Source organism: Hyla sarda, chromosome 1 (assembly GCF_029499605.1).
Source record: "Hyla sarda isolate aHylSar1 chromosome 1, aHylSar1.hap1, whole genome shotgun sequence".
NCBI classification, from domain to species: Eukaryota; Metazoa; Chordata; class Amphibia; order Anura; family Hylidae; genus Hyla; species Hyla sarda.
The window spans coordinates 601,354,532-601,382,101 of NC_079189.1; the positions used below are offsets into that span (position 1 = coordinate 601,354,532).

General features: G+C 46.6%; 3 protein-coding genes across 7 annotated transcripts in view; 2 read left to right on the forward strand and 1 right to left on the reverse strand.

Annotated features, from left to right (window-relative positions):
• LOC130296441 (zinc finger protein 432-like) overlaps positions 1-27,570 on the reverse strand; it is a 130,286-nt gene that overhangs the window by 68,052 nt on the left and 34,664 nt on the right. The gene's annotated exons all lie outside the window — the stretch shown is intronic.
• LOC130297098 (uncharacterized protein PF3D7_1120000-like) lies at positions 473-19,563 on the forward strand. 4 transcript variants are annotated; one of them, XM_056549382.1, is made up of 8 exons: positions 490-521; positions 5,612-5,728; positions 6,662-6,841; positions 8,498-8,624; positions 8,708-8,775; positions 12,567-12,627; positions 12,724-13,503; positions 19,429-19,563. In XM_056549382.1, exons 2-8 carry the CDS (start codon positions 5,651-5,653, stop codon positions 19,503-19,505), a joined length of 1,371 nt encoding a protein of 456 aa, XP_056405357.1. In that variant the 5' UTR covers positions 490-521; positions 5,612-5,650; the 3' UTR covers positions 19,506-19,563. The 4 variants fall into 4 exon arrangements, with proteins under 4 accessions (XP_056405348.1, XP_056405357.1, XP_056405331.1 ...); XM_056549373.1 differs by having other exon boundaries at positions 473-491; positions 12,567-13,503; XM_056549356.1 differs by having other exon boundaries at positions 12,567-13,503.
• Positions 24,962-27,570, forward strand: part of LOC130297239 (oocyte zinc finger protein XlCOF7.1-like) — a 5,527-nt gene continuing 2,918 nt past the window's right edge. Inside the window, exon 1 of the mRNA XM_056549479.1 lies at positions 24,962-27,570. This exon is cut by the window's right edge and continues 1,102 nt beyond it. Coding sequence (XP_056405454.1) covers positions 26,797-27,570 — 774 coding nt within the window. The 5' untranslated portion in view covers positions 24,962-26,796.

A 27,570-nucleotide genomic window follows, 5' to 3' on the forward strand; every position in this document is an offset into this window, starting at 1 on the left:
CAGCTCTACTGTGTACACATACAGCTCAGCTCCATGTACATTACACATATACAGCTCTACTGTGTACACATACAGCTCAGCTACATGTACATTACACATATACAGCTCTACTGTGTACACATACAGCTCAGCTACATGTACATTACACATATACAGCTCTACTGTGTACACATACAGCACAGCTACATGTACATTACACATATACAGCTCTACTGTGTACACATACAGCTCAGCTACATGCACATTACACACAGCTCTGCTGCAGACATATATAACACACACATACACAGCTCTGCACCACGCACATCACACACACACAGCTCTGCTGCATACACATAACTTCAGCTCATCCAGCAGCGATCACAACCAGCACAGCAGAGTCCTGCATACACTGAGCAGATGAGCCTAGAGCAGCAGCCCCTGATCATGTGACTCCTCCTCCTCTTTCTCCATGTGACTGATCACATGACTGTGACATCATGGCAGGTGGTGTAAGCACACGGCTCTATTGATGGTTCGGGGTGAGTTCCTGTGTATGGAGAAGTCCTATAGGCGGTGGTGTGATGAGGTCTTGTGAGGGGTCTGTATGTGGGGGTCATGTATGGCGGTGCGGGTTGTGAACAGTTTAGAATGGATGTGTTGGACAATGGGCAGTCATAAGGATGGATTGGAGGAGTGATTGATGGAAGATCAGAGGAGGATGGTGTTTTAGTCTATAGGGCAGTGTTTCCCAACCAGGGTGCCTCCAGCTGCTGCAAAACTACAACTCCCAGCATGCTCGGACAGCCAAAGGCTGTCCGAACATGCTGGGAGTTGTAGTTTTGCAACAGCTGGAGGCACCCTGGTTGGGAAACAATGCTATAGGGAGATGTGTTAGAGATGGAGGTGGGGAGGGTCACAGATGACCCCATGGAAGCGGACATGTGAGACTGGGGAGAGAGGAGCCATTGACTGGAATTAGTAGATATAGGGGGTGGGGAGAGAAAAGGAAAGACAATTGGGGGAGGTTTATTAAAACCTGCGTAGAGGAAGAGCGGAGCAGTTGCCCATAGCAACCAATCAGATGGCTTCTTGCAATTTTTCTGAAGACTTTTTGCAAATGACAGAAGCGATTTGATTGGTTGCCATTAGCAACTGCACCACTTTCCTTTTGCACTGGTTTTGATAAATCTCCCTTGCTAAATGTATAGTTGGTGAGGTATTAGGAGGTGGAGTGTGAGTGGAGGTACTGAATGTATGGTTGGTGAAGTGGAGTGTGAGTGGAGGTACTGAATGTATGGTTGGTGAGGTGAGGAGGTGGAGTGTGAGTGGAGCTATTGAATGTATGGTTGGTGAGGAGGTGGAGTGTGAGTGGAGATACTGAATGTATGGTTGGTGAGGTGAGGAGGTGGAGTGTGAGTGGAGCTATTGAATGTATGGTTGGTGAGGAGGTGGAGTGTGAGTGGAGATACTGAATGTATGGTTGGTGAGGAGGTGGAGTGTGAGTGGAGGTACTGAATGTATGGTTGGTGAGGAGGTGGAGTGTGAGTGGAGGTACTGAATGTATGGTTGGTGAGACGAGGAGGTGGAGTGTGAGTGGAGATATTGAATGGTTGGTGAGGAGGTGGAGTGTGAGTGGAGACACTGAATGTATGGTTGGTGAGGTGAGGAGGTGGGGTGTGAGTGGAGATATTGAATGTATGGTTGGTGAGGTGGAGTGTGAGTGGAGATACTGAATGTATGGTTGGTGAGGTGGAGTGTGAGTGGAGATACTGAATGTATGGTTGGTGAGGTGGAGTGTGAGTGGAGATACTGAATGTATGGTTGGTGAGGTATTAGGAGGTGGAGTGTGAGTGGAGACACTGAATGTATGGTTGGTGAGGTGGAGTGTGAGTGGAGATACTGAATGTATGGTTGGTGAGGTGAGGAGGTGGAGTGTGAGTGGAGACACTGAATGTATGGTTGGTGAGGAGGTGGAGTGTGAGTGGAGACACTGAATGTATGGTTGGTGAGGTGAGGAGGTGGGGTGTGAGTGGAGATATTGAATGTATGGTTGGTGAGGTGGAGTGTGAGTGGAGATACTGAATGTATGGTTGGTGAGGTGGAGTGTGAGTGGAGATACTGAATGTATGGTTGGTGAGGTGGAGTGTGAGTGGAGATACTGAATGTATGGTTGGTGAGGTATTAGGAGGTGGAGTGTGAGTGGAGACACTGAATGTATGGTTGGTGAGGTGGAGTGTGAGTGGAGATACTGAATGTATGGTTGGTGAGGTGAGGAGGTGGAGTGTGAGTGGAGACACTGAATGTATGGTTGGTGAGGAGGTGGAGTGTGAGTGGAGACACTGAATGTATGGTTGGTGAGGAGGTGGAGTGTGAGTGGATATATTGAATGGTTGGTGAGGTGAGGAGGTGGAGTGTGAGTGGAGATATTGAATGTATGGTTGGTGAGGTGGAGTGTGAGTGGAGATACTGAATGTATGGTTGGTGAGGAGGTGGAGTGTGAGTGGAGGTACTGAATGTATGGTTGGTGAGGAGGTGGAGTGTGAGTGGAGGTACTGAATGTATGGTTGGTGAGGAGGTGGAGTGTGAGTGGAGGTACTGAATGTATGGTTGGTGAGGAGGTGGAGTGTGAGTGGAGGTACTGAATGTATGGTTGGTGAGGAGGTGGAGTGTGAGTGGAGGTACTGAATGTATGGTTGGTGAGGAGGTGGAGTGTGAGTGGAGGTACTGAATGTATGGTTGGTGAGGAGGTGGAGTGTGAGTGGAGGTACTGAATGTATGGTTGGTGAGGAGGTGGAGTGTGAGTGGAGGTATTGAATGTATGGTTGGTGAGGAGGTGGAGTGTGAGTGGAGACACTGAATGTATGGTTGGTGAGGAGGTGGAGTGTGAGTGGAGATACTGAATGTATGGTTGGTGAGGAGGTGGAGTGTGAGTGGAGGTACTGAATGTATGGTTGGTGAGGAGGTGGAGTGTGAGTGGAGATACTGAATGTATGGTTGCTGAGGAGGTGGAGTGTGAGTGGAGGTACTGAATGTATGGTTGCTGAGGAGGTGGAGTGTGAGTGGAGGTACTGAATGTATGGTTGCTGAGGAGGTGGAGTGTGAGTGGAGGTACTGAATGTATGGTTGGTGAGGAGGTGGAGTGTGAGTGGAGATATTGAATGGTTGGTGAGGTGAGGAGGTGGAGTGTGAGTGGAGATATTGAATGTATGGTTGGTGAGGAGGTGGAGTGTGAGTGGAGATACTGAATGTATGGTTGGTGAGGAGGTGGAGTGTGAGTGGAGATACTGAATGTATGGTTGGTGAGGAGGTGGAGTGTGAGTGGAGATACTGAATGTATGGTTGGTGAGGAGGTGGAGTGTGAGTGGAGATACTGAATGTATGGTTGGTGAGGAGGTGGAGTGTGAGTGGAGACACTGAATGTATGGTTGGTGAGGAGGTGGAGTGTGAGTGGAGACACTGAATGTATGGTTGGTGAGGAGGTGGAGTGTGAGTGGAGATACTGAATGTATGGTTGGTGAGGAGGTGGAGTGTGAGTGGAGGTACTGAATGTATGGTTGGTGAGGAGGTGGAGTGTGAGTGGAGGTACTGAATGTATGGTTGGTGAGGAGGTGGAGTGTGAGTGGAGATACTGAATGTATGGTTGGTGAGGAGGTGGAGTGTTAGTGGAGGTACTGAATGTATGGTTGGTGAGGAGGTGGAGTGTGAGTGGAGGTACTGAATGTATGGTTGGTGAGGAGGTGGAGTGTGAGTGGAGATACTGAATGTATGGTTGGTGAGGAGGTGGAGTGTGAGTGGAGATACTGAATGTATGGTTGCTGAGGAGGTGGAGTGTGAGTGGAGGTACTGAATGTATGGTTGCTGAGGAGGTGGAGTGTGAGTGGAGGTACTGAATGTATGGTTGGTGAGGAGGTGGAGTGTGAGTGGAGGTACTGAATGTATGGTTGGTGAGGAGGTGGAGTGTGAGTGGAGATATTGAATGGTTGGTGAGGTGAGGAGGTGGAGTGTGAGTGGAGATATTGAATGTATGGTTGGTGAGGAGGTGGAGTGTGAGTGGAGATACTGAATGTATGGTTGGTGAGGAGGTGGAGTGTGAGTGGAGATACTGAATGTATGGTTGGTGAGGAGGTGGAGTGTGAGTGGAGACACTGAATGTATGGTTGGTGAGGAGGTGGAGTGTGAGTGGAGATACTGAATGTATGGTTGGTGAGGAGGTGGAGTGTGAGTGGAGGTACTGAATGTATGGTTGGTGAGGAGGTGGAGTGTGAGTGGAGGTACTGAATGTATGGTTGGTGAGGAGGTGGAGTGTGAGTGGAGATACTGAATGTATGGTTGGTGAGGAGGTGGAGTGTGAGTGGAGGTACTGAATGTATGGTTGGTGAGGAGGTGGAGTGTGAGTGGAGGTACTGAATGTATGGTTGGTGAGGAGGTGGAGTGTGAGTGGAGATACTGAATGTATGGTTGGTGAGGAGGTGGAGTGTGAGTGGAGATACTGAATGTATGGTTGCTGAGGAGGTGGAGTGTGAGTGGAGGTACTGAATGTATGGTTGGTGAGGAGGTGGAGTGTGAGTGGAGGTACTGAATGTATGGTTGCTGAGGAGGTGGAGTGTGAGTGGAGGTACTGAATGTATGGTTGCTGAGGAGGTGGAGTGTGAGTGGAGGTACTGAATGTATGGTTGCTGAGGAGGTGGAGTGTGAGTGGAGGTACTGAATGTATGGTTGCTGAGGAGGTGGAGTGTGAGTGGAGATATTGAATGGTTGGTGAGGTGAGGAGGTGGAGTGTGAGTGGAGGTACTGAATGTATGGTTGGTGAGGAGGTGGAGTGTGAGTGGAGATACTGAATGTATGGTTGGTGAGGAGGTGGAGTGTGAGTGGAGATATTGAATGGTTGGTGAGGTGAGGAGGTGGAGTGTGAGTGGAGATATTGAATGTATGGTTGGTGAGGAGGTGGAGTGTGAGTGGAGATATTGTATGGTTGGTGAGGTGAGGAGGTGGAGTGTGAGTGGAGGCACTGAGTGTGAGGTGAGGAGATCCAGGAGAGGCCTAATATAATGATACGGGGGGATATAACATTACACATTGATCTGGGTGTTTTCCATTTTGTTTATATTCATCATTCCATGAGCAGTCGCCCGTAGCAACCAATCAGATTCCAGCTTTCATCTTTCAGAGACCTGTTTAATAATGAAAGCTGGAATCTAATTGGTTGCTATGGGCAACCGCCCCACTTTACAGACAGACCATTCAGGATCAGCGGCCATATATGTGTATTTGAGAAGCCTGTGATCTGCGGATCCCTTCTATAATGATGTGTTATACAGAGTAATAAAGTGACAGCCAATATATTAGGGGTCTTTATTAGGCCTCTGGCTGCCATAGCAACCTATCCGAACCTGGATATTACAGCAGGATGGTAGATGTACATTATAGCCGGCAACGGCTACTGATGGTGCGACCATTGCCCCTGTGTACACACCGCCCTGTCATGTGACTGTATGTCTATGGGGGAGGGTAAGATCTTCACTATGATCTGACCCCAACCTGACCCTCCCCCCATATACAGCCATCATAAAGCCAGCTAAGATATTATGTGTATGTGATGTTACATTGTCTCATCTTCTTTTCAATTCAGGTTCCTCTACTGACAGTCCTCCTGATTGACTGATGAACCATGGAGAGAGACAGGAACAAGATGGCCGACAGGATCATAAACCTCACCCTACAGATACTCTTCCTGCTTACTGGAGAGGTGAGGGATTCTGGGAGTGATGTCACATGACCTCATTCTTATCTATGTAATTACAGATAGATATGACGGAAGAGGTGAGGGATTCTGGGAGTGATGTCACATGACCTCATTCTTATCTATGTAATTACAGATAGATATGACGGGAGAGGTGAGGGATTCTGGGAGTGATGTCACATGACCTCATTCTTATCTATGGAATAACAGATGGATATGACTGGAGAGGCGAGGGATTCTGGGAGTGATGTCACATGAGCACATTCTTATCTATGTAATTACAGATATGTCGGGAGAGGAGGGATTCTGGGAGTGATGTCACATGACCTCATTCTTATCTATGTAATAACAGATGGATATGACGGGAGAGGTGAGGGATTCTGGTAGTGATGTCACATGACCTCATTCTTATCTATGTAATTACAGATAGATATGACGGGAGAGGTGAGGGATTCTGGTAGTGATGTCACATGACCTCATTCTTATCTATGGAATGACAGATGGATATGACTGGAGAGGTGAGGGATTCTGGGAGTGATGTCACATGACCTCATTCTTATCTATGTAATTACAGATGGATATGACTGGAGAGGTGAGGGATTATGGGAGTGATGTCACATGACCTCATTCTTATCTATGTAATAGATGGATATGAATGGAGAGGTGAGGGATTCTGGGAGTGATGTCACATGACCTCATTCTTATCTATGTAATTACAGATGGATATGACTGGAGAGGTGAGGGATTCTGGGAGTGATGTCACATGACCTCATTCTTATCTATGGAATAACAGATGGATATGACTGGAGAGGTGAGGGATTCTGGGAGTGATGTCACATGACCTCATTCTTATCTATGGAATAACAGATGGATATGACTGGAGAGGTGAGGGATTCTGGGAATGTATGTAGTGATATTAATGTGTCTCTCCATACACAGGATTACACAGTAGTGAAGAAGTCCTCTAGTGGGCGCTGTCGGGCCCCTGTGTGTGAAGGATGGGTAAGAACCCTGAGCCCAATCCTGGGGCCCCCACCTCACCCCCTGATACATGAGGAAATGGAGGAACAGAAGATCCTAGAACTCATCAACAAGATGATGGAGCTGCTGACTGGAGAGGTGACCCTGCTGGGAATGCTGGGACATTATACAGTAATGGAGGGGTCTGGTGATGACTGGAGAGGTGACACTGCTGGGAATGCTGGGACATTATACAGTAATGGAGGGGTCTGGTGATGACTGGAGAGGTGACACTGCTGGGAATGCTGGGACATTATACAGTAATGGAGGGGTCTGGTGATGACTGGAGAGGTGACACTGGTGGGACATTATACAGTAATGGAGGGGTCTGGTGATGACTGGAGAGGTGACACTGCTGGGACATTATACAGTAATGGAGGGGTCTGGAGATGACTGGAGAGGTGACACTGCTGGGACATTATACAGTAATGGAGGGGTCTGGTGATGACTGGAGAGGTGACACTGCTGGGACATTATACAGTAATGGAGGGGTCTGGTGATGACTGGAGAGGTGACACTGCTGGGAATGCTGGGACATTATACAGTAATGGAGGGGTCTGGTGATGACTGGAGAGGTGACCCTGCTGGGAATGCTGGGACATTATACAGTAATGGAGGGGTCTGGTGATGACTGGAGAGGTGACACTGCTGGGACATTATACAGTAATGGAGGGGTCTGGTGATGACTGGAGAGGTGACACTGCTGGGACATTATACAGTAATGGAGGGGTCTGGTGATGACTGGAGAGGTGACACTGCTGGGAATGCTGGGACATTATACAGTAATGGAGGGGTCTGGTGATGACTGGAGAGGTGACACTGCTGGGAATGCTGGGACATTATACAGTAATAGAGGGGTCTGGTGATGACTGGAGAGGTGACACTGCTGGGAATGCTGGGACATTATATAGTAATGGAGGGGTCTGGTGATGACTGGAGAGGCGACACTGCTGGGACATTATACAGTAATGGAGGGGTCTGGTGATGACTGGAGAGGTGACACTGCTGGGAATGCTGGGACATTATACAGTAATGGAGGGGTCTGGTGATGACTGGAGAGGTGACACTGCTGGGAATGCTGGGACATTATACAGTAATGGAGGGGTCTGGTGATGACTGGAGAGGTGACACTGCTGGGAATGCTGGGACATTATACAGTAATAGAGGGGTCTGGTGATGACTGGAGAGGTGACACTGCTGGGAATGCTGGGACATTATATAGTAATGGAGGGGTCTGGTGATGACTGGAGAGGCGACACTGCTGGGACATTATACAGTAATGGAGGGGTCTGGTGATGACTGGAGAGGTGACACTGCTGGGAATGCTGGGACATTATACAGTAATGGAGGGGTCTGGTGATGACTGGAGAGGTGACACTGCTGGGAATGCTGGGACATTATACAGTAATGGAGGGGTCTGGTGATGACTGGAGAGGTGACACTGCTGGGAATGCTGGGACATTATACAGTAATGGAGGGGTCTGGTGATGACTGGAGAGGTGACACTGCTGGGAATGCTGGGACATTATACAGTAATGGAGGGGTCTGGTGATGACTGGAGAGGTGACACTGCTGGGACATTATACAGTAATGGAGGGGTCTGGTGATGACTGGAGAGGTGACACTGCTGGGACATTATACAGTAATGGAGGGGTCTGGTGATGACTGGAGAGGTGACACTGCTGGGAATGCTGGGACATTATACAGTAACACCACTGGAGGGGTCGGGGTGATGACTGTATCATTGTGTGTCAGGTTCCTATAAGGTGTCAGGACGTGGCGGTCTATTTCTCCATGGAGGAGTGGGAGTATGTAGAAGGACACAAGGATCAGTACAAGGATCAGGTGATGATGGAGGATCAGCAGCCCCTCACATCAGCAGGTAATAGACATGACTATATACACCCGTCCTCTCATTATTTGTATGTAAAGAATGAATTCAGTCTCTGTATGTGTTCCCTACAGTCAGATCCAGTAAGAGAACAGCAGCAGAGAGGTGTCCCCGTCCTCTTCTTCCACAGGATCAGGATCAGGTAGATGGAGATATTCCCTATGATCTGTAGAAGGGCTGTGAAGCTCTTGTGTTCAGTCTTGTTTTATCCTACAGTATTATATGCTTTATAATATTTTTTTCTCCACCTTTCTCATTCCACAAGTATAATCTTTATTTATCGCCGTCATATTCTGCAGCAGTGTCCAAAGCAGAGGAAACATAAACAGACAAAATCATAGGCTACTGTATAACAAACAAATATTTCAAACAAGAGCAGTGAAGGTTCTTCCTATATTTAAAGAGCTTTATTGATCATTCAGTCATCATTACAAGTCGTGCAATAAATTACAAGGCATGACAATACAATATACAGCACATGTACCACATGCTGCACTTACGTTCCGCTCCATCACTCATTATCGAAGAAACAAGTCGAAAAACAACAACACATTACAGTCTGTGATCGGGGAGGGGTGTGGGGTTTATGGGGTAGGAAGGGGGGATCACAGGGCCAAACTACTAGGCAAACATATGGGGAGGTGGGGAAGCAGAGGGGCGTTAGTCCTCTTCTTCATTGACGTCCAGACTGTCCAAGATGGAATAGTCTCTAAGCAAGCTGTGGATCAGCCTGCGGCAGTCATGGACGGCATGTCCTCCCTGTTGTAGATGAGGCAGTTCCTGGCCTGCCATATAGCTTCCCTAAAACCGTTTGTAAAGCACCAGGCCTCCTGGTTGGCCTCCAGGTCGTGATCCTCAGGAAATAGTCCATAAAGCACCGAATGGTACGATAGGTTGTTCCTGGGTACAGAGTCTCTAAGTTCCAGGTTGTCCATTAGACACTGCGCAAAGGGGCACTGCCAAAAGACGTGCACAGATGTTTCCTCCACATAGGGACACCTGGGGGACAGTACCTGGTTTTGCACAGGTCACGGACATGCATGAATGACCTCAGAGATAGTTTCCCCCCCCCCCCCCCCCCCCCCCCCGGAATGGCCCTCCACGATAAGTCCTTGTGTACATTGGTTAGCCTTGGAGTTGGCCACATTGTCCCAAACAGTTTCTGCAGTGGCCTTAGGGAGCCCTGGAATGAGCTCAAGCGAGTTTCTAGCTCTGATGAGCTTATAAACAGTCTTAGGCTTCCACAGGTCGGGCTTGAGTCCCTCCAGTTGATATTTCCCCATGAATTGGACGACATCCCTATAGAACCAGGGAGTGTTCCAGTGGTAAGGGATGGAGATGTCCCACTTGTCCCAGCCGAGCCTCTTCCAGAGGAGCAGGAGAAACAGGTGGGACATAACCTGCCCGCTGAGCCAGTCTTTTCAGCCAGAATTCTATGCACACTGACACATGCAAAAGAAGCCCATAGCAGAGTGGGAATATCGGGGACTCCCTTCCCACCCTTGCTGGGCTCCTTGTACATCACAGTCTGCTTAACACTGTCCATTTTGCCCCAGAAGAGACAAAACACAGTTCTGGTGATGGCCTTGCAGATGATGGCATGGGGGGGGGGGGGGGAGGCCTGTGCGGTCTACTGTAGCACAGGCAAAACTTCACTCCGCAGGACAAGTGTTTTGCCCTCAATCGAGAGCTGTCTGGTACTCCAAAGTGCGATCTTTGAGTTCATCTTAGCCAGTCGGTCTTGCCAGATCTTGAGGGCCGTGTAAGTGTTGTTACATCTCCTAGAGTGACGACAAACCTCAAATATTTATGTGTAGATAGGAATATAAAGGTGCATGTCATTTAGGTCTATTGTAACCATAAGATCTTCTGGATTCAGGATGCTTACCACCAATTGGATAGTTTCCATTGGGAAATGTTATGGTCTTATAAATTGGTTTAGGTAGCGATGGTCCGTAATCATCCACTCAATGGTCTGTAATGATCCACCCAACAGGCTCTCTCCAGGGTAAGCTGGATTTACCCACGGTAGCAGTCATGGACTTAGTGGGCAATTTTAGATGCTGCCCACGTCGAATAGGAAATCCACAGCTAGGGAAGCAGTTTTAACTTGAGCCAAAATATCGTCCATGAAAATTCCTGAGTCTAAATCAACCTGGATGTTATAAAGGTGTTTTCTCAAGAAGTTTGAGCCCCCCGTGGATACAGTTGCTACTGAGAAGGTATATTCAACCATTCTGTCCATGGGATCTTGTAAATTACTCTCTTCTTCTATGGGGACAACAGTCCTCTTGAACATATGACTATATATGGTGTTCGGTAGGAAGGTGCAAAGATGGCAGGATCTGGGGCGAGGATTCAGATTTCCCCCGCACACACACACACACCCTAAGGCAGCTGCCTAAGCTGCCTTATTGTATTGCCAGCCATTCCATTGAGGCCTTCACTAGATATCATTTAGCCACAGAAATTGTGTCAGAAATCTTCCGGTCTTAGTGCTAGAATCTCTTCTAGCTTCTGCTTTGTAGTGTAGAAAGGCGCTGAGCTGTCATTCTTGAGCAGGCATTATTGTGCCTTGACTTATTTGTTCAGGGAGGTATTCGGTTTTGTTCGGGGAGAGTTTGGAGAAGGCAAGATCAACAACAAAGAGTTACAATAGTCAAGAATGAAAGAAATCATAAGAGTTTTGACTCTTTCTACCGAAAAGAAATAGGCAGCAATGTTTATGAGGGGCAGGTGACAGGAGCGTGAGAGTCATAGACTAAAGAAAATGAAGAACCGATCTCAAAATATCAGGTTTAGGTGGCTATTAGAGATGAGCGAACTTACAGTAAATTCGATTTGTCACGAACTTCTCGGCTCGGCAGTTGATGACTTTTCCTGCATAAATTAGTTCAGCTTTTAGGTGCTCCGGTGGGCTGGAAAAGGTGGATACAGTCCTAGTAGACTCTTTCCTAGGACTGTATCCACCTTTTCCAGCCCACCGGAGCACCGGAAAGCTGAACTAATTTATGCAGGATAAGTCATCAACTGCCAAGCCGAGAAGTTCGTGATGAATCGAATTTACTGTAAGTTCGCTCATCTCTAGTGGCTATGTAGATTGTAGTAACACAATTAGTTCAGTTTTTGAAATTGTTAGTTTCATATAAAGAGAGGACATGATGTTATATAAAGTGGTCAGACTGGTGTTTTGTAGTAGTACAGTGGAGATACCACAGGAAGAGTATATACTGCGGTCTTCACTGTACAGATGGTACTGAAAGCTACAGCAAATAGTTTGTCAAATAGAGAAGCGTGGAGAGTAGAGGAACCAGGACTTATAACAGATGCACCCCAAGGGGGAGAGGGTAAAAAAAAATGCAAATGATACCCTGAGAGAGTGGTCAGAGAGGTAGGACAAGAACCAAGAGAGATCTAGAAGAATCAAGCCATTATAAGATAATCTGACACTTTAATGAGGGCAGATTCCATAGTGTGAAGACAAACCCTAGAGGTGTCTGGCAGGAGCCGATCTCCTCCACTGACACAACCTGAAGCCTGTCTAGCCATGGGGGATATACACTCATCAGCCATTACATTAATATTGTGTAGATCTCCCTCATGCAAGGACTCCACAAGAGCTCTGAAATTTAACTGTAGTATCAGGCACAAAGATGTTCACTTGCTGACTAATATACCGTATCAAACCCCTTGCCGGGTGCTATAGTCACATGGTAATGTTATCAGTCTGTGTTTTGACTGATCTGTGTACATGTAATTGAAGTTGTTATTGATCCATCATCTAATAGGAGACCTGCAGCGATGTTCCTCAGATAACTCCTTGTCATGTTATTTTTGGTCCTCATGATAACTATTGATATTTATGCACAACTAAAACATCCCACATGACTTCTCCTACTTTCTGATGTATTTTTTTTTATTTTTTTTTCACAGCTTATGAATCAGGAGAAAGATCTAACCGATATTAATGCCATAGACGTAAAGGTAAAAGAACAAGAAGAAGAGACAGATGTGAGCGGTGATGAGCAGTATAAGGAGGACATTCCTACAGGAAAAGATCGGAACTATATTAATGCTTCCGAGATAAGGGAAGAAGAAGAGACAGATGTGAGCGGTGATGAGCAGTATGAGGACATTCCTACAGGGAAAGATCAGAACTACATTAATGCTTCAGATTTAAGGAAAGAAGAAGAGACAGATGTGAGCGGTGATGAGCAGTATAAAGAGACAGATGTGAGCGGTGATGAGCAGTATAAAGAGAAGCAGTATAAAGAGAACATTTCTACAGGGAAAGATCTGAACTATATTAATGCTGCAGACATAAAGGAAGAAGAAGAGACAGATGTGAGCGGTGGTGAGCAGTATAAGGAGGACATTTCTACAGGGAAAGATCTGAACTATATTAATGCTACAGACATAAAGGAAGAAGAAGAGACAGATGTGAGCAGTGACGTGCAGTATAGGGAGGACATTCCTGCAAGGAAAGATCTGGTCTATATTAATGCTATAGACATAAAGGAAGAAGAAGAGACAGATGTGAGCAGTGATGATCAGTATAAGGAGGACATTCCTACAAGGAAAGATCGGAAATACATTAATGCTTCAGACATAAGGGAAGAAGAAGAGACAGATGTGAGCGGTGATGAGCAGTATGAGGACATTCCTACAGGGAAAGATCTGGTCTATATTAATGTTACAGACATAAAGGAAGAAGAAGAGACAGATGTGAGCAGTGATGAGCAGTATAAGGAGGACATTACTACATGGAATGATCTGATCTATATTAATGCTACAGACATAAAGGAAGAAAAGACAGATGTGAGCGGTGATGAGCAGCATAAGGAAGACATTCCTACAGGTAACCGCCCAGGTAAGTAGTAACCACTAAATTCAGAGTCACAGATCCTGTATGGAATTGTTTAAGCTCTGTGTTCTGTTAGATTTCACCTATATATTCACTCAGTCAGCCAAAAAAAGTCATACGACCCTGTTATGGACAATGTCACATGTTGTGCCTTTACAATATAGATGCATGAATACAGCTGGAATATAGTCGTAACGTGTGTACTGTGCTGGCCGGTAGTTTGGTTTTGCTACAGTATCTGGACATAAGATAAGGCCCAGCTCTTAGTTATTGAATCGCAAAAGCCAACGGCTGTCCGGGCATGCTGGGAGTTGAAGTTTTGCAACATCTGGAGGACCACATTTTGAGACCACTGATCTACGTAATCAATACCCATATATTCTAATTCAGTTACCATTAAATTATGAACAAGAGATAAGCTCTGACACAACCCAGTTATTAAGCCTGATGGTTCGCAGACATACAAGCGCCAATGAAGACATTTACAAGCTATTGATTTTTGGATGGCTTTCCTTCCCACCACACGTGTATACTCCATAGTTGATGCCAATACCAATAAGTGTCAGACTTACCTACGCCAGTCGCCAGTCTTGCACAGCTTGGAGCGTAGTATCACCAGTTTCCCTTTTGGAATGTTCACAGATGCTAATAACCATGTGTCGTCAAATGCAATTTCGTATTGACCTCACACACATGTATTCTTTTATAATCACACATTATATAGTTATGCTATGGATATTGCACAATTCCGACAGACTGAAAGAACTGGAGCACTTACCATGGTCTTCTTGCTGTGATCTTCATGCCATATACACATACACAAAGGGGTGTGCAACAAGCAGAGCAGGCACGTGGGCGACAGCCGCTGTTTCACGCCCACTGCCGTGAAACAGCGGCTGTCGCCCACGTGCCTGCTCCTGCTGTTTCTGCTCTGCTTGTTGCGCAGAGGTGTATGTCCATTTATATGGAATAAAGATCACAGCAAGAAGTCCATGGTGAGTGCTCCAGTTCTTTCAATCTGTCGGAATTGTGCATACATATAGCAATATAACTACCGTATAAGACGCACTTTTTCTTCCCCAAAACTGGGGGGGGGGAAAGTTGGTGCGTCTTATATGGCGAATACACCCCTATCGCGGCGGTCCCTGCGGCCATCAACGGCCGGGACCCGCGGCTAATACACGACATCACCGATCGCGGTGATGCCCTGTATTAACCCTTCAGACGCGGCGATCAAAGCTGACCGCCACGTCTGAAGGGAAAGTGACACTAACCCGGCTGTTCAGTCGGGCTGTTCGGGACCACGGCGATTTCACCGCGGCGGTCCCGAACAGCCCGACTGAATAGCCGGGTTAGTGCTTACAGGACACCGGGGGGGACCTTACCTGCCTCCTCGGTGTCTACTCTGTTCAGGGATCCCCTGTATGGCCGGCGCTTTCCTTCCTCGTCATCACGTACGTGTGTCGGCGTGCGCAACGACGTAATGGCAGCGACGGAGAGCGAGGATACCCGGCCGGCAGCGGAGACGTTCCGGAGCGACGGGGGACACGGCGACAGCGATGGAGCGACATCCAGGGCAACGGTGACGGGTCCGGAGCGGCGGGGACACGTGAGTATTACCTCCTATGCAGTGGTCTTCAATCTGCGGACCTCCAGATGTTGCAAAACTACAACTCCGGGCATGCTGGGAGTTGTAGTTTTGCAACATCTGGAGGTCCGCAGGTTGAAGACCACTATTGGGTTCAAAATCTTTTTTTTTTTTTTTTTTTAGATTTTGCACCTATAAATTGGGTGCGTCTTATACGCCGGTGCGTCCTATAGGGCGAAAAATACGGTAAATAGTGTGTGATATAAAATAATAAATATGTGTGAGGTCACTACAATATAACATTGTGTACATGACAATAACACCTGTCCTCGTGGATTATTCGAGCATTTTGAAATAAGTTTTTGATTGTGTCAGAATATTCAATCCTTTCTGTAGCTTATCTCCCTCGTATCCTCCTCATGTCTTGGAATGTAACATGCAGGAAACCCTAAGACATTGTACGTGACCTTTAATTGAATATGCCTGGACCTGCTTGTAACACCTTTAAAGGGTGAAAAAACTATTTTTTATTTTTTCAAATCGACTGGTGCCAGAAAGTTAAACGGATTTGTAAATTGCTTCTATTAAAAAAATCTTAATCCTTCCAGTACTTATCAGCTGCTGTATGTTCCAGAGGAAGTTGAGCTGTTCTTTTCTGTCTGACCACAGTGCTCTCTACTGACGCCTCTGTCCTTGTCAAGAACTGTCCAGAGCAGGCAGAGGTTTTCTATTGGGATTTGCTTCTGCTTTGGACAGTTCCTGACATGGACAGAGGAGGCAGCAGAGAGCAATGTGGTTATAGATGAGGGAACTTACAGTAAATTCGATTTGTCACGAACTTCTCGGCTCGGCAGTTGATGACTTTTCCTGCGTAAATTAGTTCAGGTGCTCCGGTGGGCTGGAAAAGGTGGATACATTCCTAGGAAAGAGTCTCCTAGGACTGTATCCACCTTTTCCAGCCCACCGGAGCACCGGAAAGCTGAACTAATTTATGCAGGAAAAGTCATCAACTGCCGAGCCGAGAAGTTTGTGACGAATCGAATTTACTCTAAGTTCGCTCATCTCTAAATGTGGTCAAACTGAAAAGAACAACTCCACTTCCTCTGGCGCATACAGCAGCTGACGCCTCTGTCCATGTCAGGGACTGTCAAGAGCAGGGGAAAATCCCCTTATCAAACCTATCCTGCTCTGGACAGTTCCTGACATGGACAGAGGTGTCAGCAGAGAGCCTTGTGGTCAGACAGAAAATAACTACACAACGTCCACTGTAGCATACAGCAGCTGATACGTTCTGGAAGGATTAGGATTTTTAAACAGAAGTAATTTACAAATCGGTTTAACTTTCTGAGGCCAGTTGATATTGCCAAAAAAAAGTTTTTCACCAGAGTACCCCTTTAAACCTTTCTAATCACTGTCAAAGCATGTGGTTGCTGTGGTGATACCCGGGCCTATCCTGTCTGTTTTTTCTCAAGCAAATTCTGTGTCTCTTTTAGTCCACACCTTGCAGTTTTGGCTATTTAAAGGGGTACTCCACTGCCCCAGCATCCGAAACATTTAGTTCTGAGCGCTGGGTGCTAGCTGCGGAGGTAGTGACGTCACGACCACGCCCCCTCAATGCAAGTCCCTGGGAGGGGGCGTGGCCGTGACATCACGACCCCCCGCACCCAGTGTTCGGAACAAAATGTTCCAAATGCTGCGGCAGTGGAGTACGCCTTTAAGCTCTCAGTTGTCTCTTAGACTTTGCCTGTGAAAGAGGTTTTCTCTGAAGCCAGCATTAACCTGTATTTCATTTTGGTTTCCTGTTTTTTTTAATTTGGCTCTGAAATTGATTAACCCTTTGATACTCGATTCTGTGCTTTTTCTGTCCTCTCGGCTTTCTGATCCAGCTTGCTGACCATCCTAGTGTGTGTTAATCTATTGTGTTCTGACTCTTTCTCCCTGACCTTACTGTGTTGCTGTAGTTTGTTGTCTTGACCTAAGGTGACCCTGCACTTATTCAGAATAGGGATCGTCTTTTAGTTGTGGAGTCGCCGTTTAGGGCAACTACGCAATAGGCAGGGCCAAGGGTTCTGGGTGAGGACTAGAGAGCACTGTATCTCTGCCCGTACGTGACATCTACTATTTCAAGTATATCCCACACTTAAATAGTCATGTTCCACAGGGCCCCTATAGGTCCCTTTTCATAGCACTAGGGCTGGGCGGTATACCGGTTCATACCGAATACCAAATTTTTTGGGCTGCACGATATGAATTTTCCCCCATACCAAAATACCGGTTGTGCCCCTCCCCCTCAGGAATGTATTATCAGCGCAGCGCTGTCCCCACATCGGGGAACTAATCATACGTGCTCCGGTGGGCTGGAAAAGGTGGATACATTCCTAGGAAAGAGTCTCCTAGGACTGTATCTGTTTCCTTCCCGAGTTCTGTACAAGAAGCTCAGCGGTTCTCCCACCTAGTGTGACTATCGAGCCCATAGAGCTGCATTAGGCAGCCATATTAGGCTCGGAACGTCACTATTGCCCACAATGTAACAGGAGGGTTTTCTCCCTCCCATCCCCCTCCTGCTCCAGCCTGACGAGCCGCCCCTCATTAGGCCATCCCTGATAGGCTGAGCTTTGCAGCCTCCAGGCTTCGAAAAACCAGATCGCCGCCGGCATTCTTAATGCTAGTCTAGCAGGTACCGTGGTCTGCAATCTATGTGCCAAATGCTGTCCAGGCATGCTGGGAGTTGTAGTTTTGCCACTGCTGGAGACACAGTTTGGAGACCACTGTACATGCTATATTAGAATAAAGAATGCCGGCGGGGATCGGGTTTTTCGGAGAAGATCATGATCCCCGCCGCCATTCTTTATGCTATTATAGAATGCACAGTGGTCTCCAAATTATGTGTCCCCAGCAGTGGCAAAACTACAGCCTTTGGCAGTCCAGGCATGCTGGGAGTTGTAGTTTTGCCACTGCTGGGATGCGCCTGCAATGATGAGCATGCCCCCGCCGCATAGCAGGCAGTGCTCATTACAATATTGCTGCCTGTGTGCCCCTCTGTACTTTTCTATCAGGGAAGCAAGCGGCACCAGGGCTCGCTCCACGGCCAGCCGGGGGACTTCACACTATTGTCCCCTGTGCGCTGCCTGTGTGTGTTTTTTTTTTTTTTTTTTTTTTGGGGGGGGGGGGGAGTTGTAGCAGCAGACTCCCTGCAGCGGAGGGATGTGCAGGAGCCATTCCTGTCGTCCCTCAGTGCTGCGGTGATACTACTACCACCATTATGAACCAAAGTCTGGTCCATGATGGTGGTTGTAGTAACACCACCGTGCTGAGGGACGGGAGGAATGGCTCCTGCACATTCCTCCGCTGCAGGGAGTCTGTTGCAGCGTTTGTACGACAACTCCCATGATGGGAATTGTAGTACCAGTACAGAAGGGCAATTCACAGATATCATTTGCCTGTCTAGAAATTATGAGAGTTGTAGTTTAGCCACAGCTGGTGGCTGTCCCTCTGTGTTGGTGCTACTACTCCCATCATGGTAGTAGCACAAGCACTGCTGGTACTACTACTCCCATGATGATAGTAGTAGCGCCAGCACAGAGGGACAGCCTCTGGCTGTTGCTAAACTCCCATAATTTCCAGAGAGGCAAATGATATCTGGGAATTGTCCTTCTGCATTGGTACTACAATTCCCATCGTGGGAGTTGTAGTACAAGCACTGCAGCAGCCTCCCGCAAAGTATGGTCCATGATGGTGATTGTAGTAACACCACAGTGCTGAGGGACGGCAGGAATGGCTCCTGCACACCCCTCCGTTGCGGGGAGTCTGTTGCAGCGCTTGTACTACAACTCCCATGATGGGAGTTGCAGTACCAGTGCAGAAGGACAACTCTCATCATTCCCAGATATCATTTGCCTGTCTGGAAATGATGGAAGATGTAGCTTAAAAACAGCTGGTTGCTGTCCCTCTGTGCTGGTACTAAAACTCCCATCATGGAAGTAGTAACACAAGTGATGCTGGTACTTTTTCTCCCATCATGGGAGTAGTAGTACCAGCACAGAGGGACAGCCACCAGCTGTTGCTAAACTACAACTCTTATAATTTCCAGACAGGCAAATGATATCTGGAATGGTGGAGGCTGTAGTTTCAGAACAGCGAGCCTTCAGCTGTTGCTAAACTACAACTCCCATCATTTCCAGACAGCCAAAGGCTGTCTAGGAATGATGGGGGTTGTTGTTGTTTAGCAACATCTAAAGACTCCTTGTTTGGAATCACTGTTTTTATGAGCGTTCTCCCCAGGGGAGAGCGCCCAAAATGTACGAACCTTTTTGATTTTTTTCTTGTTTTTCTTCTCATTTCAGATTCGTGTATGCAGAGGACTACTTCAAATGCGGTGGACTACGTCGATGACCATTTATTTTTTTTTTTTTATAAATAAAATGATTAATGAGGGCTTGTCGGGGAGTGTTTTTGGAATAAAAAAATTTTAGAATGTGTTTTTTATTTTTTATTTACAGGCTTAGTAGTGGAAGCCGTCTTATAGATGGAATCCATTACTAAGCCGGGGCTTAGCGTTGGCCCCAAAAACAGCTAGTGCTAACCCCCAATTATTACCCCTGTACCCACCGCTACAGGGGTGCCGGGAAGAGCCATTACCAACAGGCCTGGAGCATCAAATGTGGCGCTCCTAGGAGGTAACAGGCTGGTGTTATTTAGGCTAGGGAGGGCCAGTAACAATGGTCCTCGCCCACCCTGGTAACCTCAGGCTGTTGCTGTTTGGTTGGTATCTGGCTGATACTGGAAATACAGGGAACCACACACATTTGTTTTTCTTGTTTTTTTGACTTATTGTTGAAAAAAAACAAAAACGCATAGGGTTCCCCCTATTTAATTTTCAGCCAGATACCAACCAAACAGCAACAGCCTGACGTTACCAGGGTGGGTGAGGACCATTGTTACTGGCCCTCCCCAGCCTAAATAATGCCAGCCTGTTACCGCCTAGGCCCAGGAGCGCCATATTTGACACTCCGGGCCTGTTGGTACTGGCTCTTCCTGGCACCCTTGTGGCGGTGGGTACCGGGGTAATAATTAGGGGGTTAGCGCTACCTGGTTTTGGGGCTTACGCTAAGCCCTGGCTTAGTAATGGACTCTGTCTATGAGACGGCATCCACTACTCAGCCTGTAACATAAATAAAGAAAGCACAACACATGTTTAAAAAAAAAAAAAAAAAACTTTATTCCAAAAGCACTCCCCCACAAGCCCTCTTTAACCATTTTGTTAAAATATAAAAAAAAAAAAAACGCTGGTCATTGACGTAGTCCCCAAATCCGCAATAGTCCTCCGCATGCACGCATCTGAAAAGAAAAGCATGAAAAATGGGTTATTACAATTTGGGCGCTCTCCCCTTGGGAGGACACCCATAAAGCAGTGTCTTCCCAAACAGGGAGCCTTCAGGTGTTGCGCATCTACAACCCCCATCATTCCCAGACAGCCTTTGGCTGGTGGGAAAAAAAAATGCGGAAAGAGAAAATAAATAACTGAAATAAATGAAACAAAAAATGTGAAAAAAAAACCACATTACAGAGATATATATCTTGCACATCTTTTTTTTTTTTCTCCACTGTGACTTTAGAGTAGACAAGAGGAGCTGGTGTTACAAAGTGCCGTTCTGAATTGATTTATTGTTTTTTTTGCTTATGTACACCAAATTTATCAACCTCCTGGTAGAGATGGCCGGTATGACCAAATATGTGTATCACGGTATTTTTGTAACTTATGGCGATTCCACGGTATGGAACGGTATTTCTTTCAACCCCAAAATCATGTGGCCCGCGAGCGCTCTTCTGCTCCCCCCCCCAAATCATGTTACCCGCCAGTGCTGTTCTGCTCCCCCCCAAATTATCAGCCCAGCGGGGTACTACTCACATGTGTCACCCCGCAAACACTGCCCTCCTCCTCTTTGTTGGGGGGACGCCGGCGCTGGAACTCTATACTGTACACCAGTGGTCTCCAACCTGCGGACCCCCAGATGTTACAAAACTACAACTCCCAGCATGCCCGGACAGCCAACGGCTGTCCGGGCATGCTGGGAGTTGTAGTTTTGCAACAGCTGGAGGTCCGCAGGTTTGAGACCACTGCTGTATCCCTATGCCCGGGCTGCAAAAGATAAAGAAAATAAACTTTAACTTACCTACGTTGGCCTCACGCTGGGGACTGGAACGTGGCTTCTTACATGACAGGGCGGGACATCGCTCCGGCCAGTGATAGGCTGACGGCTGTCCGACGTTCCAATCCCCAGCGTAAGGCCCTGACGTAGGTGAGTTACAGTTTATTTTCTTTATCTTTTGCAGCCCGGGCATAGGGATACAGCGTACAGCAGTGGTCTCAAACCTGCGGCCCTCCAGCTGTTGCAAAACTACAACTCCCAGCATGCTGGGAGTTGTAGTTTTGCAACAACTGGAGGTCTGCAGATTGGAGACCACTGGCGTACAGTGAGTTCCAGCGCCGGCGGCCCCCAACAAAGAGGAGGGCAGTGCTTGCGGGGCGACACATGTGAGTAGTACCCCGCTGGGCTGATAGTTAATTGGGGGGGAGCAGAACAGCGCTGGTGGGTCACATGATTTAGTGGGGGGGGGGCAGAACAGCGCTTGCAGATAACATGATTTGGTGGTGGGGAGTAGAACAGCGCTGGCGCGTCACATATGATTAGTTCCCCGATGTGGGGACAGCGCTGCTCTGGGCTGATAATTCATTCATTCCCAAACTGGTATTGCGGTATGGGGAAAAATTCATATCGTGCAGCCCAAAAATTTCGGTATTCGGTATGAACCGGTATACTACCCAGCCCTACCTCCCGGTACAGTATGATAAATCTGTCATGCAAAGCCATAGCAGAAATAAAAAAAATTACTTCCAAGGACAACACTCACTTTCCAAGGACAACAATGATAAATCTCCATCATAGTGTTTTCCAAACTGTGTCTCCAGCAGTGGCAAAACTACAACTCTCAGCATATGTCCAAAAACAAGATACTGGGCACTACCTGGTAAATGCATGGACAAATAGTCATACACGCCAACTGAGTACGGCTCCCTAGAAGCTAGTAGCTCGGGTCCAGATTCTATCATGTAGAAATCATAGATGCAGAATATATCAATGAATATTAAGCACGGAGCACTCACCCAGGATGCTGTACAAACTTCTTTATTCCTTCGACAGAACAAAAGTGGGATACAGTGCAGGGCGGCAGATGGTGAAGACGTGGTGGTATGTGATGGCGATGGGCCGTTTTCACGCCGGAGCGCTTCGTCAGGCCAGGTGAGATGATGTAGGGGAAAAGGTATGTTTTAAACAGAAAGGGTTGCAAGGGTTACATAGGTAAACAGGAAACATGCATCAGGTTACACATTACAACAGTATTAAAAACAAGTACCTTTTCTGTGACTGCTTAATTCTGATGCCAGAGCCCTTGTTTCTAAATTTTCATTCAGTCCCAAAGGGCCGGTCACATTTGTGCGAGTGATCCATCTGGCTTCATTACGAAGCAGGACTTGATGCTTGTTCGAGTTTCGTTCACTATGCTCTGTTCTTTCAATGACTGCAAAGGTAAACTGATTTGGGTCACTGCCGTGGCAAGATTGCATGTTTTTTGAAAGCCGAGGTACATGCTCTCAAATCACCCAAGTGCAAGTAAAAAGTGCAAGTGTTCACACAAAAAAAACGTGCACGAGGATGCGGTCTATCGCAAGCCCTTCTCTGAAAGGAGAGAGGCCCCCCAACAAACCAAACCCTTCGCCTCCGGGCCAAAAGGCACCTGCAAGGTTCCAGGTACGATGTCCCCTTTCGCCGAAGCTACTCAGGGACCGAAAGTGTCCCCAACAGACAACTAGGCATTAACCAGGTTGTCACCAAGGAACCAGTAAAACCGGTTTGGCATCCTGCCGAAACAGGATGCCACGGGGTATAGCAATGAGGCGAGGAACCTCATGGCCACACACACCTCCCCTAGACCGGCAGGAGGGACACCCAGAAGGGCTACTGCCCCCTACCAAATCCTAGTGGACAAAACAAACACAAAAACTGGACACAGTGACAAAAAGAATAAATAAATAAGTGGATGTGCGCAGTGTGTAATACTGCCCGGACATCCGACCGGATCTATAAAAATTCCCTGATCCTAGCCGTAAGGCCGGGATGCTAAGGGTGAGTGCCCAGAAGAGTGAGAGAAAAAGTGCATGATATGTGCTTTCATTCAAGTGGGGTTGCAAATCCCAAGTGAATTCCGGCACCCTGGGGTCACCACTCCCAGGGCACTTGTGCACCTCGGCCTTCACTCTACCCGGACCTTAAGGCCAGAACAGGTCTCATCAGAGATTACTGCTGTGCTATACAGCCATCCCTGGTACACCCGTCCTACTGTGTGGTTCCCCATCCTGCCTTGGTGGTCTTCCCCACCGCCAACTAACAGGAAAGGTACTACACTTGATCTTAGCCAAAAGGCCGAGAAGCGATGTGGGATATCCACCTACAGGTATAGGAGCAAGTAGGTGGATATTCCACATGCAATCTTGCCACGGCAGTGACCCAAATCAGTTTACCTTTGCAGTCATTGAAAGAACAGAGCATAGTGAACGAAACTCGAACAAGCATCAAGTCCTGCTTCATAATGAAGCCAGATGGATCACTCGCACAAATGTGACCGGCCCTTTGGGACTGAATGAAAATTTAGAAACAAGGGCTCTGGCATCAGAATTAAGCAGTCACAGAAAAGGTACTTGTTTTTAATACTGTTGTAATGTGTAACCTGTTGCATGTTTCCTGTTCACCTATGTAACCCTTGCAACCCGTTCTGTTTAAAACACACCTTTTCCCCTACATCATCTCACCTGGCCTGACGAAGCGCTCCGGCGCGAAAACGGCCCGTCGCCATCACATACCACCACGTCTTCACCATCTGCCTCCCTGCACTGTATCCCGCTTTTGTTCTGCCGAACGAATAAAGAAGTTTGTACAGCATCCTGGGTGAGTGCTCCGTGCTTACTATTCATTGATATATACAACTCTCAGCATGCCTGGACAGTCTGTCTGTCTGGGCAGGCTGGGAGTTGTAGTTTTGCAACAGCTGGAGGCACCCTGTTCGGAAACACTGGTGTAATCTGAAATCAACTAGATGTCCCATCCGAAGCTCAAACTATTGTTCTGCCTCCCCCGACTGCTTTACACTGCAGCTCTTCTCCATCACATCATACTTGGGCCCTTTTTACTCTGCCCTTGTGCTAAGTCGCTATCGGCCGTCAGTCTTGCATTGTTTTTGTTTGTTTTTTGTTGTTGTTTTTTTTTTTTTTTTTAATCGGGCAACAACGGGTCCCGATTGATTCCATTGATTATAATGGGGTCCGTCGGACGCCATTTTTTTGGGAGGCGAATAGCAAGAGAAAAAGACGGCTATTGCAATAATCTTTCTCCGCTATTCTCCTAATGGGCGTCACACTGCTGTGTCATAACGGCAGTGTGAAAGTTACGGTTTGTGAGTGTAGCTAGCTCCATTGTCTATTAGAGTCTAAGGCTACTTTCACTCTGTCATCTTTTTCTCCCGCTATTCGCCGCCAAAAATAATGGCACCCAACAGACCACATTATAGTCAATGGGATCCGTCGGGACACGTTGTTGCCCATTCTGTTCCAGTCTTGCTACCGGACTTCAAAGACTAGAAGAAAAAAAAAATGCGAGCCTGACTGCCGTTAGCGACTGAGCACAAGGGCAGTGTGAAAAGGGCCTAAGTATGCTGTGATGGAGAAGAGCTTCAGTGTAAAGCAGTCGGGGGAGGCAGAACAATAGTTTGAGCTTCTGATGGGACAGCAAGTTGATTTCAGATTACACCAGTGTTTCCCAAAAGGGTGCCTCCAGCTGTTGCAAAACTACAACTTCCAGCATGTCTGGACAGCCATTTTTTATGGTAGTATAACATGTAATAGAGCCTTTGGCTGTCCAGGCATGCTGGGAGTTGTTGCCACTGCTGGACACACACAGTTTGAAAACACTACTGTAATGAATCAGCGCAGCACACAGCACGTAGCTTGCATTTCTATTGGACCAGAGGGAGGGAGTGGGGCGTTACATTATTATAATTTCCTCAGTGTGGAGAGCAGGGGGAGGACAGCAACTTACAGGAAGTATGAGAGAAGGATCTTGGGAAATGTAGTCTTTTATTACTCTGCTTCTCCCTCCATGCTGCAAAAATATAGATCTTTGGGAGGGCATATCAGGAAAACTGCTGACTTGATTTTGACCACAAACACCAGAAAAAAAACTCCCCTTGGGTGTCTCTGGGCAAATATATACACAACAAATTTCCTTGGGGGAAACAAATCCCCTCAGGGATAACCCTGTCTAAAGGCACCCAATTCAATTATAAAACGTAACTTTTATTCCATTTTCCATTTAAACTAGTATTAGTGCTTTAGCTCTAATACTTTAGCACTAATTAGCACTATTAGCACTAATACTAGTTTAAATTGATTTTGACCAAACACATCGTGCTGGAAAGGTCTTTACAAACATTACATCACAACCACGCCCCCTTGTGGTGTCACGCCCCTTCCATTCATGTCTTTGGGAGGGGACACGCCCCCTCCCATAGACATGAATGGAAGGGGCGTGTCTGTGACGTCACGACCACTGCTGCATGAATACGGTGTTTAGAACGCCGGGTGTTGCAGGGGGCCAGCAGTGGGATTCCCCGCGATCAAACATCTTATCACCTATCCTTTGGATAGGAGATAAGATGTCTAGCAGCGGAGTACCCCTTTAAGGCCAAATTTCAATATCACATATTGGCTCTTCATGTGGAACCATATGAAAGGCTTTACTGGAATCCAAATAGGCAAGATTTACGGCACTACCTTCATCCAACACTTGTTGAAGTCCAAATAGGCAATGTCTATGGCACTAAGGTCATCCAACACTTACTGAAGTACAAATAGGCAACATTTACGGCACTACCTTCATCCAACACTTGCTGAAGTCCAAATAGGTAATATCTATGGCACTACCTTCATCCAACACTTGCTGAAGTCCAAATAGGTAATATCTATGGCACTACCTTCATCCAACACTTGCTGAAGTCCAAATAGGTAATATCTATGGCACTACCTTCATCCAACACTTTTTTTTAGACATTATCAAAGAAATCAGTGAGATTAGTCTTATATGATTATCCCTCACTAGAGCCATGCTGGTTAAATAAATAAAAGAGTTAATATTGTTACTACACAAAAAGTCAGGCTAATTGGCATATCGTTTTTTACCTTCTCTTCAACACTTTTTGTGGATGGGTAATATTAATAGTTGTTATCCTTGGCAGATTCTTGTACCCGGACATCAGAGGAGAATCTTATATCTTCAGATTATAAAGCAGATGATGATATCACACAAGATACATATGAAGAACATTCCATTATCCCAGATACACCCTCAGCCCTTCACAGCCAAGATCTCTCATCTCATCCTGTTATACCCGTCCTGTCTACTGATCCATCACAGACTGTTAAGAAGATAAAAAGTTACATAAATGGTGATGAAAATCCAAGAGGTCATACAGAAAAAGCTTTTACCCATAAAAAATATCTTGTAAGACGTCAGAAAATTCACATAACGGAGAAGCCATTTTCATGTTCAGTATGTGGGAAACATTTTAAATTAAACAAAAACTGTGTTAAACATGAGGGAATGCACAAAGGAGAGACACTATTTTCATGCCCAGAATGTTCTAAATGTTTTACTTTAAAATCAATGTTTGTTAGACATCTGAGAACTCACACAGGGGAGAAGCCATTTCAATGCCCAGAATGTGGAAAATGGTTATCTGCAAAATCAACCCTTGTTGAACATCAGAGAATTCACACAGGTGAGAAGCCATTTTCATGTTCAGAATGTGGTAAATGTTATAATGCGAAATCATCTCTCGCTAAACATCAAAGAACTCACACAGGGGCAATGCCATATGTATGCCCAGAATGTGGGAAAGGTTTTAATTCAAACACAAGTTTTGTTAAACATAAAAGAATGCACACAGGGGAGAAGCCTTTTTCATGCCCAGAATGTGGGAAGTGTTTTAGGGAGAAAACAAGTCTTGATGAACATCAGAGAATTCACATAGAAAAGGATCCATTTTCATGTAAAGTGTGTGGTAAAAGTTATAATTGGAAAGCAAATCTTGTTAAACACCAGCGACTGCACACAGGAGAGAAGCAATTTTCATGCTCAGAATGTGGGGAATGTTTTGAGATGAAAACAAGTCTTGATAAGCATCAGAAATTGCACAGAGGGGAGAAGCCATTTTCATGCTCAGAATGTGAAAAATGTTTTTCTGCAAAATCAAAGCTTGATAGACATATGAGTGTTCACACAGGGGAGAAGCCATTTTCATGTTCAGAATGTGGGAAATGTTTTACTTCAAAATCATATTTTGATCAACATCAGAAAAGTCACACAGAGGAGAAT